The sequence below is a fragment of the Helobdella robusta genome (genome assembly GCF_000326865.2).
Source record: "Helobdella robusta unplaced genomic scaffold HELROscaffold_89, whole genome shotgun sequence".
Lineage (NCBI taxonomy): Eukaryota > Metazoa > Annelida > Clitellata > Rhynchobdellida > Glossiphoniidae > Helobdella > Helobdella robusta.
Window position 1 is genome coordinate 230,734 of NW_008705506.1, and position 12,970 is coordinate 243,703.

Consider the following 12,970-nt stretch of genomic DNA (forward strand, 5'->3'; position numbering starts at 1 on the left):
TAAAAATTTAACTAATCATATTTCAGGGTTTATTAATAACAAATTTGCATATGTTTGATGCAAATTCTATTCATTTCTGAAGCGTATTTTTTTGTAAGATGTAAGTATTTTCTAACCCAACTGATGCAGAGAACAGCTAAAATTATATAAAAATAGTTTTCTATTTTGTATAGTACCGTTACAATTTTATTAATTTTGTTTATGTTTTTTTTGTTTTATTTTTTACCGCTATTATTATTTATTAAATTTATTTATTAACAGAAATTATTGTTTTTTGCAGTTAATTTTTAGAGCGGTTACTTTCACAATGAATGTTGTCATCATAAGGTTTCTCAGTAGAGACATATTAGGTGTTGTGAATGTTAGGTTAGTGTATGTGTAGATATATTTAATTAAATGTTTTTGTTAAATATTACTATTCATTTGTAATGTAACTCTTTATGAACTTGTCTTTCTTTATTGCTGCTCATCTTTTTTTATTTAAATGTCTTTATTGTTATTGTCATGCTTTTGGTTGGGCGTTGTACAGTTAATTGTTGCTTTCTATTCTATTAATAAACTAATTTATAAATTTATTAATTTTTGATCTGAATGCTTGTTGAGAAAATATTTTGTTAAAATGCATGAAATATTTTGCAAAGAAAGTAAAAAAGTAAACGATTTTTTAATGATTATCACTGATATTGTGAAGAGATGCAAAGTTTCTGTTTTTTTTCTTGGTTCATCGTCATCATCGTTTTAACGTCCGCGCTTGGACGGGTTGGACGGCTTCAAAGAATGTCACTCCTCCAAACATCGTGGTCTTGTGCATCTTCCATTTCTCATGTCATCTGCCCAAAGTTCTACTCTTTCCAAGTTTTTCTTTCTCTTCCTCTACCCTTCTCCTCGTCAACTATCACATGTCTACATGCTGACACCCAGTTATCCTCTCTCTCCAGTCTCCATCTCAATCTACCCTGTCTCATCCTTCACTCGTTTTTCTGTCCCTCAGTGTTACACCACACATCCACCTAATCATCATTTTTTCTGCCCTTTCCATACGCTGCATATCTCCCATTTTCATAGCCCATGTTTCACTGCTATACATCATCACACTTTGAACATACGTACTGTATGTTTTTTTTTACCTTTGAAGAAGCACCTCTTGCTTTCAGAATCGGAACTAGTTTTCGAAACTTAGCCCAAGCACACCGCACTCTAGCTCTCAACGCATCCTCAGCTCCGCCTCTAGATCCATATCTCCCAGATGACAAAACTTTTCCACGCATTCCACCTTTCCTTCACAATCTATTTCTATGTTTTTTTCTATTAACTTTTGTTCCCCTCCATCAACACATCTTTTACGCCTGAAGCAACCACTTTTAGACTGCCAGTTTGCATCTCTTAAGCATCCATTTCTTACAAGCACTACAAATTATTGAGTTTGCTCCAACATCCATCTTGCACACCGTACACCGAAAAAATTTATAAAATTGAAAGATTTGATTGTTGTTATAATTTATGTAGTTATTTTGATTTATTCATTAATATATTTTTGTTTCTATGCATTACTATTAAGGTTTTTTAATTGAAATGTCATATTGAAGTTGATGTAGTTTTCCTTCATTTCTGTGATTTGTATTCCTATGATGTTTGAGCAGTTTCTTTGTGTTGTGTTATTCATACTAATAAGTAAATTGTAAATTTGAGTAAATTTTTTATTTTATTTATACACATTTTCTTCTAAAATTTCAGGTTGATGTTGCTGTACAACACTGTTTTCATTCTTACTAGTGAGCCGTTCACCAGAGCTTGTTTAAAAAACATTGACAGCCCCACCGTCAATTTAAACAGCTACAATAGTAAAAGTGATAGCAATGAAAATAACAATGTTACGAGTTATGATAAAATTGAAAAGATCGTTAATATAAAAACACACAACAATTATAACAAAACTAGAAAAACTTGCCATAATATCAAGAATGAAGATCTGAAACGATGGTCTTCTGTTATCAATTTGCTTTGGGGCTGGTATGTTTTTGGTTGATTATTGGCAGTTTTGTTTGTAATTAGATAATTAGATTAAATCTAACTTTTATGTTAATGCTAATTTGATTAATTGGTCAGTAGTGACATTTATTTAATGTTTATTTAATGACTGGCCAGCATAACAGCTGTTCTTAGTTTACATTGATGAAGTCCAGTAAAAACTTACAAAAAAAACGGGTTAACTCCGACATTTGTGTTAACAATCAAAAATTGCCAAAAATAGTTAGTTTAAATTATTAGTAATTTATAGAAAAATTTTGGGAAATTAAAGAAATTTGACGTTGAAATTATAATAAATTCAAACTTCTATGTTTTTCAGTGTTTGAAAGCGATTATTAGTGTATGTAAAATATCGAGATGGTCTTCTGTTGGTTTGTGGTCAAATTTTTTATTGATGACTAATTGAATATTTATTGACTAATTCATATTTTTATCCTTAATACAATATAATAATATTCAATTTGAATGCTGACTCATTCATTGAATTGGTTAAGTGCTGCTCACAGTGATAAAGTAATAAGAGTGACAGTTAAAATAGTTTTAAGTTTGATTTCAAAAACCAACTATATTAATATATTAAATTTTGATACATTAAATTACCGATGTTTTGTGCTATTTGCTAGAAAGAAGCATTATCTTAAAAACTAGCGACATTAGTAAAACATCTTAATCAAAGTAATGGATTGTTCATTAATCGATATGAGCAGTTTTTTGTACACAATTCTCGTTATAAATACCTCCACTAATGAAACGTGAACATAGATGTTACTTTATTGATGTAACTTGCACGATCGTAGGTTTATGGATTTTTGATGGTTAAACACAACTTTTTTAAACCTAGACTTGTTTATATGCTTATTTGAATGCTAACAATAATAGAAACACTGAATCATTCTCCAATTCCAGAAATACACTATATGTCGCACGATCGCCAATAATTCTCGGCGCAACTCCATTATCCAACAACTCCCCCTCTACAACTCGTCCAACTTTACAACCCGCGTTACAAAGATATGTGATTCTAACAACTAATATGTAGTGAAAGCGTAGAGTTATTGAATCAAGATGGCAATTATTTATTGAAAGTAATTAAATAGCGCAATTTGCAAAACAGTATTTTGACTTTTGCAGCGGTTATAACATTATTGTGGTAGTTGTATAATAGAATGACAAATTCTTGATGATCATGGAAATTTCTATGTAAGTTTATTTATTATGTTGGTCCATTTTAATAATCAACATCATCTGGTATATGGGCAAAGCGAAATGACCTCATATGTTAACCAAATAGTCAATCTTTCAGGAGTCAATGATTCGACTTGTGTGCATTGAGTTTCTGACGGTTATGATCATAATGAAAAATGGAGGTACAACATGTATTGGGTTTAAATGTTAAAATTTAAGGTTGACGACGTTTTAAAATTATATGAGCTGTCCAAACAAGGTAATAATGATGATATTCAAGTAAACGTTTAACTACAAACAATTTAAATTGTTGGATACTCTGTTGTTGTAAATACTGTAGACTGTAAAAGAATTATGGGATTAATGTTTTTGCTTATACTAAGATGGTGGATTAATTAAATTAAAACATAAAATCTTGCATGTTCATTTTGTGTTTGTGAAATTAACAGACAGAATCTTATATCTCAATGATACTGCGAAAACTGCACGTGATTAATTGGTTTTAGTTAGAAATTTTTTTCATAGAGTATTTATTAAATAAGAAAGAAATAAATCCATGAAACTTATTTTCAAACTTACAAATTTATTGTGATAATTATATCACCTTATCACTGTTGTTTTGAAATTGTATGTTAGTCATAAGTTGCGAAAAGTTTATTATACGACATTTAAAGTCCTACTATATTTTTATAAGCTTTATTAGCAACAGGAATATATTTTAAAATTATTTCATGACTGCAGTTTGTGCACGAAATGCTTGCATATACCAAAAAATTCTTTAAAGGGTCTTTTAAGTATACATAACAATTTTAGAGCTTCTTGTCGATTGGATGAATAGTGTAATAATTCATGAAGGTCACACAGACATACATTCTCTTATATATTTAAATAGATATTTTTTAATTAAAATAAAAATTATTCATCTATTCAGCTTTCCTGTAGGTTTACTCTGGGCAGTTTTCTGCTCCGTCATATGGTTGACGTGCTTAGATTGGCCAGATAATTCAATAACAAGTAGTTATAGTTCAGCTGTCATTTTATACGCTTTATCTGCCGTTATTGAACTTTTAAGTGAACCCATAAAGATTGTGACACAAATACTACTTCTTGTCAAGATCAAGGTAATTGATTTATACTTTTAATACCGTTAATCTTTTAAAAATTTGCGTTAGTTGTAAATTTCAAATTTGAGGTTATTGTGCAGTCGTTAGTTTTGATCCGTTTAGGATACTATGCTAGCAATCTTTGATAAAACTAAAATTATGATCATTCCTCGTTTATAGTCTTATTCCATTTACCAGCTTCTGTTTCCAAGCCGATCTATCTATTGCGTCTGTCTCCTTGAGAGTCCTCCTGTATGGTCTGCGTCCAGGACATCTTTGGGCGACCTCTTAGGCGGGTGCCAGGCACCTGGTACTCAGTAACGGAAATTATTGTATCGTTTTTGCTTCGCCAAACCATCGCTGCATCCAACGAAATCATCTTCATGTCGGTTTGGTGAAGCTGCTGTTCGAGTTTTGTTGTCATCGGCCACGTCTCTGCACCATACATCAGAACAGATCATATAGCTGTGTTGTACAGCTCTGAACTCTTTGCCATCAATTTTTTGCGCCAAATTAGACTATCAGTTGTATTCATTTCATTTAAATTTAGAGCTTTTTATGCCTTGCTCGATTGTTTGCGACCAGGACTCCTGATGAGCCACCATGCATTTCTTTAAGAATTCGAGGGATTTTATTTTTAGATACCACAATCTGCAGGCAATGTTTCGATTCATATGTTAATTCACATTTTCTTTTATGCAACCTAACTTCCATCTGCAAGGAGTCCCACTGAGCCAATTAGCTTTTTTTCTACGTCGCTGGCCTGATTTCTTCTATGCAATGACAATTCCGTGCTGTCTTCTTGCACACTGTGCGCTTGTCAGGTTTTCCGATCCCCATTCTGTATCTGCTGTTATTAATATTTTTTGCACATCATCTATTTGTACTTTTTCTTTCAGTTGACTGCAGTATTTGCAACCTGGTAAACAAGGTTTGAAAAAACCAGGGCATGACAAAAGAAGCTTTGTCACGGTTATTGCTTGTGTGAAAGAAGCAATTTTTTTTAATTGTGTGTTGTTTAGTTATTTTTTTTAGTTGTAGTTTATGACATTTTTTGGACAACAGCAAGCGATATGGCGAGTGTGGCATGTTTTAGGAATAAGATAGGATGAAATTGAAGCAGCAAGAATTAAATTTACGAGAAAAAGAGATGGAGAGAAAAAAATAAAGAACATGAAAGAGAATGTAAATTAAGAGAAAGGGAGATGGAGAGAATGGCTGAAGAATTTAAATATCAAATGAAGATAAAGGAGGAAAAACTTGCGATAAGACTGAAAAGCTTTAACCTACAAAATGAACAAGAACGATCGTCATTGAAAAAGAGATTCAATGTTAAATCGCATTAAAACATTTAGCGACTAAATGAAAAATGTGATGGGGAACCCAGCGAATTACCAAGTTTTTTTGAAAATCTAGAAAACCAATTCGACCAATTTGGTGTTGATGTTACTTCAGATGTGTCTACATGATAAGGCTAAATCTCTTATATCTCGGTTAACAGTTCAACAACTTAGTAACTATAACACGTTGAACGAGTTCAGAGTGAGCCCAGTCAGATTAAGAGAACAATTTTTTAACATCAGGAAATTACTTAATGAAACATACCAGCTCCTATTGTCAAAGCTGAAAAACACATGGATATATTATTTTAAAAGCAGGAATGTTGGAGAAAATTTTGATAGATTATTGTTGGACTTTGATAAATTGGCTCGAGCAGCTGATAATTATTTGGCAATATATGAAAGCACCAAATCCCGTCGCAGGGAAATGGAACTAAATGTTGGTTTAAAGAAGAGTATAACGATAAGCGCATTGTAAACATAAACAAAGAGGAAGCTATGGAGAAGGGACTATGTTTCAGATGTTAAAGGCCAGGTCATGTAGCGAAAAACTACTCAGCCGGTAAAGATTCAAAGAAATTCAGTATATCACGAATCAGAAATAAAGGAAAATGAATTTCTGTTTCCAGAAAGATCAGCGAATATCGAAAAGGAAAAATTGCATCGAAGGGAGTTCGTTGATATATATGTCGATTGAATAAAAATACCGAAGGCACTTGTCGATGGAGGGGCAGAGATTAGCTGTATCCATCCAAGGTTTATCGATTGGTCAAGAGTAATTGTGCAAGGCAAGATTTCTGTTTTGGGACTTCAAGGAAAAGCAAATATTATAGATGTAGTAAATTTGGAAGTGCAACATAAAATGGAAGGTTTTGAATAGATGATAAATATTGCACCTAGAGTAACAGTTTGGTTTGCAGTAGTGACGTACCTGAACAATAATTTGATCATAACACCAGATGTAGTAAACTTGCTGAAGGAAATAAAAAATTGTTCAGTACTTTCAAAGGAAGACGTTTTAGACACATTGAATGCAGTAGGTTTAAACATTAATGCCGAAACGGAAATTAGAACTGATAAACTGGAAAAAGATGAAAACGATCACAACGTAGGGGAAGATTGCGAACGTGAGGTTTGTAGAAATGATTGTGATGATGGCGTTGATAAATATGAATATGATCCTAGAAAAGTGAATGAATTTGATAACGATACGCAACGCGAAGACGACAACAACGATGATGATAATCCTAGTAATAGTGTTAGATATAACCATAACATTAGTGGTCACGTCAGTTGTTAGTGATAATAAGCTGGAGTTGCATAAAAAATAAATTTCAATGAACTGGATAAAAAAACAGGTCATTGATATCAATGTTATCAATGGGGTATCACAGAATGATGGCTTAAATTTTGGTTTTGTCCCAATTTTTTATTACATTTAAGGAAATTTTTATGTAAGAACTATTACAAAAAATGTAATAAAAGGATTGAGATGGACTACATTAATAACCGTTGGATTTTTTCCATCTTTGGTCACCTTTATTGAATTTAGTATTCTGATCTCAAATCTATCGTTTAACGTTATCTATCTTTTTTTTCCATTTATTTCTTTTTGTTTCTCTTTCTAATTAATTAGACTCAATTCGACGTTATATTCGTCTACAAATATATTTGAGAAATCTCAATTTTTTTTACCTTTTCTTTTTTACTTTTTTTTCTAGTTAGATCTTACGGTTTTGTTTCTCTCTTATTTCCAGCTAACTTTCAAAAGTATTTTAGCACACCATTAAAATAATTTATTATAATTTGCCTTTCTCTTCTTGTCGTCCATGTTTCGCATGCATACTGCCGTGCACAAAAGAGTTTTTTATAATTTTCAATTTTACAAATGTTTTAACGATACAAATATTATTCGTGCATTAACATTTTTTGAACAGTTGTCGTTATTTATTAAACTATCGAAGTAAACTGATTTACTTGTTAGATTTTGTTTAATTTTTTTATCAAATTTTAACGATTTTACGATTTTATTGTTAGTATTGTAAGCAAACCTGAAATCCTGTCTCCGATATCAATTTTGCACGGTTTTTTTTCGTTAATTCTATCGATATCATCATCGAAAATTAAAATGTCAGTACCTATCCCAATCATCGGTAACAAATGAGACAAATATTTTTTATTCTCTTTGATGCTTTGTCAAACGCAAAGCGGCTTACGTGTAATTTATGTAACTAAACTATCTATTACTATCTACATTACACGGCATACATCCATCATACTTGTGTGAAAGTCTTTGAGTTTCAGAAAGGCAGTATTCTAACCATGCCGTCGTGCAATAGCAGTGCAAGACATGGCATTTCTACTATCTTGCTCGGTGACCGTATACTTTTGATGTTTTGATATTTATTTCTCGTTCGAAATATTTATATGTCGATAATAAATTTTCAGTTACATTTTTCGTTGCCGTTGAATATCGAGAAAATAGAGAACATAATTAAAATGCTTAAAAAGTTATACAATAGATTCTTATAATTGTATGAGAGTTATTCAGTGTAAATGCATATAACCACGTGGTTATAATTCTTTGTTTTACGATTTCGTTAAAGGAATTAAGAAATTCTTAGTTGTTAAAATTCTTAGTTGTTGGAGGTACCCCACCTCCATTATATTAACGTTAATAACAAGCCTGAGCGCAGAAGTGGCGTATTATAATTACGAGGTTAACGTTGTAGGCTAATTAACATTGAGCTCTATTGGTAGTCATGACAATATTAATGACGTACAAATTTTTATATTGAATGATATTCAAAATTTTCCAAAAGCCAATTGTTGAAGGTCTTTCATTAGCTGTTGAGACGTCAGTACTAGTTATCTCAGTTTTGTACTGGCCACAAGTTGGACTGTTTGCCTTTTGCATGTCTAAGGTTAGTTAATTTTTTGTTTAATAAATTACTAGAAGCCTGCCGTTGTCATTTATTATTCAAAACATCTCATTTATTAAAAACTAAAGGTCTGGATGAGATGTTTTAACCAGAGCACATACTTTTAGGCCTACAATTTTTTAATTTATGAATTAAAATACTTTGTTCTCCCATGTATTCCACAAAAATAATTATTTCTACGAATTAGTCTAAAAAAATTTTAAATTATTCTGATATCGTTAGAGAAAAGATGGCTAGAAGTCGAAAATTTTATAGGGTCGCTAATGACCCTATACAATTTTAGGTTTGCATTTTGTTTTTTTTTCCATTTTAAAACATTAAAGTTTATATAAGTTCAATTTAAAAAGATATAACAAAAAATAACAATTCCATTTAAAAATTTTAAAAAAAAAGTACATTTTTATTAACTTTCATCATTGAAATAAAAATAATGCAAATCTTAAGTCATAATATATTCAAAAAATTAGTTCTCAAACAAATATAAAAACAAAAAAGTATTTCTCAAACAATTTTATAAACAAAAGAGTATTTCTCAAACAAATATATAAACAGTTGTTGATAAGTAATACTACTTATATTTATTGTTCATAAGCACATATCTAGACAAAAGATATTAACAATTTCTTTTTATTACACTGGTATGCATTTTTTTTAATTTTTAGATGTATCAAACATAAGTTCTAACTAAATTTGGACATGCTGGCTTCAAATATGTCAATTTTTCACAAATTCAGTTTTACCATTTTTATTTTTACTGATTTTTAACATTCTATTTTTACGATTATCTATAAAAAATTTGTTCAAAATAACAATTTAAAAAAATAATAAAATGAGAATGTTAATACATAAAGCATAAAACTTCAAATTAATGACAAAAACTTCTTTTTCTTGATTTTCAATTTCTCCCTTTTCAGTATCCTACAATAGTCCGCCATCGGGTTAACGTTCAATCGTCTTTGATATCTGATTTCCATTGTTTTAATGTCTTGGTGACCCCTTTCACTCATTTCTTTACTATAATCGCCAAGACTTTCCGGAAAATAATCCGATAATGAAAATAAAAAGTGAATTTTGAGGCTCATTTGACATCTTATTTTTTTGAACGCAGAAAGCATTTCATTAACATAGTTTTTTGCTCTCTTGTTTCACGTTTTCTATACTATGAAAAAGTTGTTTCAGATTCCAGTAAATTCTTAGCCTTTAAACGGCATCCCAGTAACTCTAATGAAATTTTTGATAAATTCAAATCTCGAACAATAACAAGCAATATTCCTCTAGAATTTTAACTGCTAAGTGAAAAATTGTCTTTATCAATTCAACAACATTGTCATAACTTGATTCATCATTTGGCAAAACTGTCAATTGTATCGGAACAAGAATGAGGTACTGGTCTCAATGCTGAAGGCAAATTAGGATATGATAAATCTTTTTTATCTTTCACAATTTATATACTATGAAAAAGTTGTTTCAGATTCAATCTTTTTTGGTGTTTACCATGCAGAAAAAAAAATTGTCTGTGATTTTTGAGTTTACGCCATGCCATCATTGGAATTCCAAAGTTAAAAAAATTTTCAAACTTCTGCTCCAACTTCTTAGTCTTTGGAGAATTCGAACAACATCTTCTGAAACTTGAACAAGTTAAATCAAATGAATTAAAATGAATAGAAATAATAAATTTATTTTAATTAAATATTGGCCTGTGTATATACATTGTCCATCTGAGTAATGAATTTATACACAGATACATGCGCATATATATTGGATTATATCATTGAAATATCAGGCGTTATCTGGATTATGTAATGTGTTTCAGTTATGATAATTTGAACCATTTTTTTAGATTTATGAAAAAACTCTACGTGCTAAAAAAATTGATTACATACTTGAAATCAGCATATTGAAATCTATTAGAAACATCATAAATACCAGTGTCATTGATATCAGTGTTTTTGTTTATTGTTATTACTATAATTGTATCAATAAATATATTTTTTGAAGATTTTACTGATTTTACTGATTCATCATTGCCCCCAACTAGCTTTCCTACAGTTGCTCCGTGACAATCTCTTACTACACATACATCTTATACAAGATTTATAAAAATACTAAATGTCGTTGCATTACTAATAATAATCTTTACGCAAAAAACATTGAAAATGACCATAAGTTGACGAATATAAATAATAATGTTAATAATAAAAAAAATTCTAAAATAAGTTTTATCAACAATACTTACGACGATAATGAACATTTGGATAGAAAAAGCGCGGATGAGTTTCCTTTCACTTCAATTTGGAATATTTTGCCTTCTTTTGTGTCGGCATCATCATTTTCATCTATTTCAGATGTGAGTGTAATTTTATGATAGTAAATATTTTCATAACTTAAATATTTTTTAAAAATTTTGGTTTTTGTAATTTTATTTAACTTATCATGAAAATTGAAAATGTTATGCTGTAATTAACTAAGTTGCTGTTTTTAAAAGTCATTAGAAACACCAAATGAAATTAATAATGTTGGAGTGAAAAGCCTAGATAAAATTGAGGCAGTAAAATTGAAAAAGTCAACAACAAAGCTTTTATGGAGTTTTTCTCGACATGTGATCCTAAAACAAGTTTTTACTGAAGGTAAACAAATTTTTTTTACTATAATATTGTTGATTTGTTTAACTTAATTATTTTTATACTTTAATCTTTTTTATATTGCATTACTGTTTTTTAAGGATTGTTCATTTTTGTTTAGTTTTCAGGGAATCAGATTCTTGGTTAAATTTTTTTTTAGAATTTTAAAACATTAAAGAACTCCAATATAATGACATTAATTGAGGAAGGTTCGTATAAGATTAGGAGGGACGGACTATGGTTTAAATTGTTTTATTGACCTCTTTTTTTAATACCGTTCAGCAGTTGTACATATTTTTTAAGTTTTACATATTGGTGGAATGCATTAACGATATTTTCGAGCAAGCACTTGAACAAATGTTTACGGCAATCAGATGATGAGGAATAAAGTGTCTGGAATCTGCAATATAACCGCAGAATTACTAAAAAACACGCGATATGGGGAGAAGAAATTATCAGAGGACTGGGAGAAAGCAGCAATATTTTTTATCCACTAGAACGAAGATAGAAAAATATGCAACGACTCAAGAGTCATAACAGAAACGGAGATAGAAAAATATGCAACAACTCAAGAGTTATAACATTGGACTAAAGGTCATAATCTAACTAAAAATCTACTTTTCTATGTTGGTCCCGGTTTTGATATATAGAGCTGTGTTGTGAGCATTAACAAGAGCCATTAAAAAAATAAATTTCAACCTGAGAACAATAAAATGAAAATGTTTAAAGCCTAGTATAATCTATTTAAACATGTTGCGCAATTCTAGATTTTTATTTTTTGAATGTTTTTAGTGATTATGAATATTTTCAAATTATTCAAAAAATAATTCTTTTTCATTTAAGTGATTAAAACTTTGTTAAAATCGGTTTTTTAGCTTTATACACACTAGCAGACATAAATGAAACCGATTTTTAGAAAATTTTCATTTTTTAAATGAAAAATAATTTAAATAATTTTTTAAATTACTTTAAGATAATAAAATTTACTTGAAAAGATTAAAAAAGTTAAAAAACAAAATTAAAAAAAATTGAGGGCTAAAACCTATCCCAAACGTTTAAAATTCAAACAATCAATCTTCGTTTAGCGTCCAAAGGCCCAGTAGGACGTTGTTTTCTTTGCCATCAATTTTTTGCGCCAAATTAGACGATCAGTTGTATCCATTTTATTTAAATTTAGAACTTTCATGTCTCGCTCGATTGATTGCGACCAGGACTTTTTAGGACGTGTGCCAGGTACTTCAACATCTGCAAGAGAAGTTACGGCACTGTTTCCACTTCGTTTGACATGACCAAACCACCGCAGACGGTGTTGCCGGCATTCGTCTTTTATATCATCTAGACCAGCACGACGCAAGAATTAATTACAAATTAATTAAAAATATTAAATAATCTTTACTAGAATTAGCACGTATCCTTTTAACTTTTTACTTTGCCTCTCCATAACAGTATTCTGGCAATCCCAACAGTTCTGTTCAATTTTCCTTATACCAATCACTAAAACATGTTAGAAAATCTGTTAGATTAAAGTGAAGTGAACAAATTTTAGAATATTTGTTTGGAACATAATCTTTACTAGAATTAGTACGTACCCATCTAGCGCACAAATTCGGATTTATAATTGGTAGGCTGAAACGATACGTCGTTTTCTTGTTATTTGCTGCATTTTATTTGTATCAACTTTTACATCCATAAGCTGAACATTTATTCACCATTTTAGATATAATTACAATCAATCAATCTTCGTTTAGCGT

General features: G+C 30.2%; 1 protein-coding gene across 1 annotated transcript in view; it reads left to right on the plus strand.

Moving 5' to 3' along the window:
- Positions 1–271: 271 nt before the first annotated feature.
- The window catches only part of HELRODRAFT_90783 (hypothetical protein), a gene marked incomplete at both ends in the record, with an annotated part of 36,739 nt that continues 24,040 nt past the window's right edge, over positions 272–12,970 (plus strand). The window contains 7 exons of the mRNA XM_009032860.1: positions 272–366; positions 1,735–1,819; positions 1,961–2,010; positions 4,145–4,334; positions 8,479–8,580; positions 10,637–10,786; positions 11,162–11,225. Coding sequence (XP_009031108.1) covers positions 272–366; positions 1,735–1,819; positions 1,961–2,010; positions 4,145–4,334; positions 8,479–8,580; positions 10,637–10,786; positions 11,162–11,225 — 736 coding nt within the window. The remainder of the gene's footprint in view (positions 367–1,734; positions 1,820–1,960; positions 2,011–4,144; positions 4,335–8,478; positions 8,581–10,636; positions 10,787–11,161; positions 11,226–12,970) is intronic.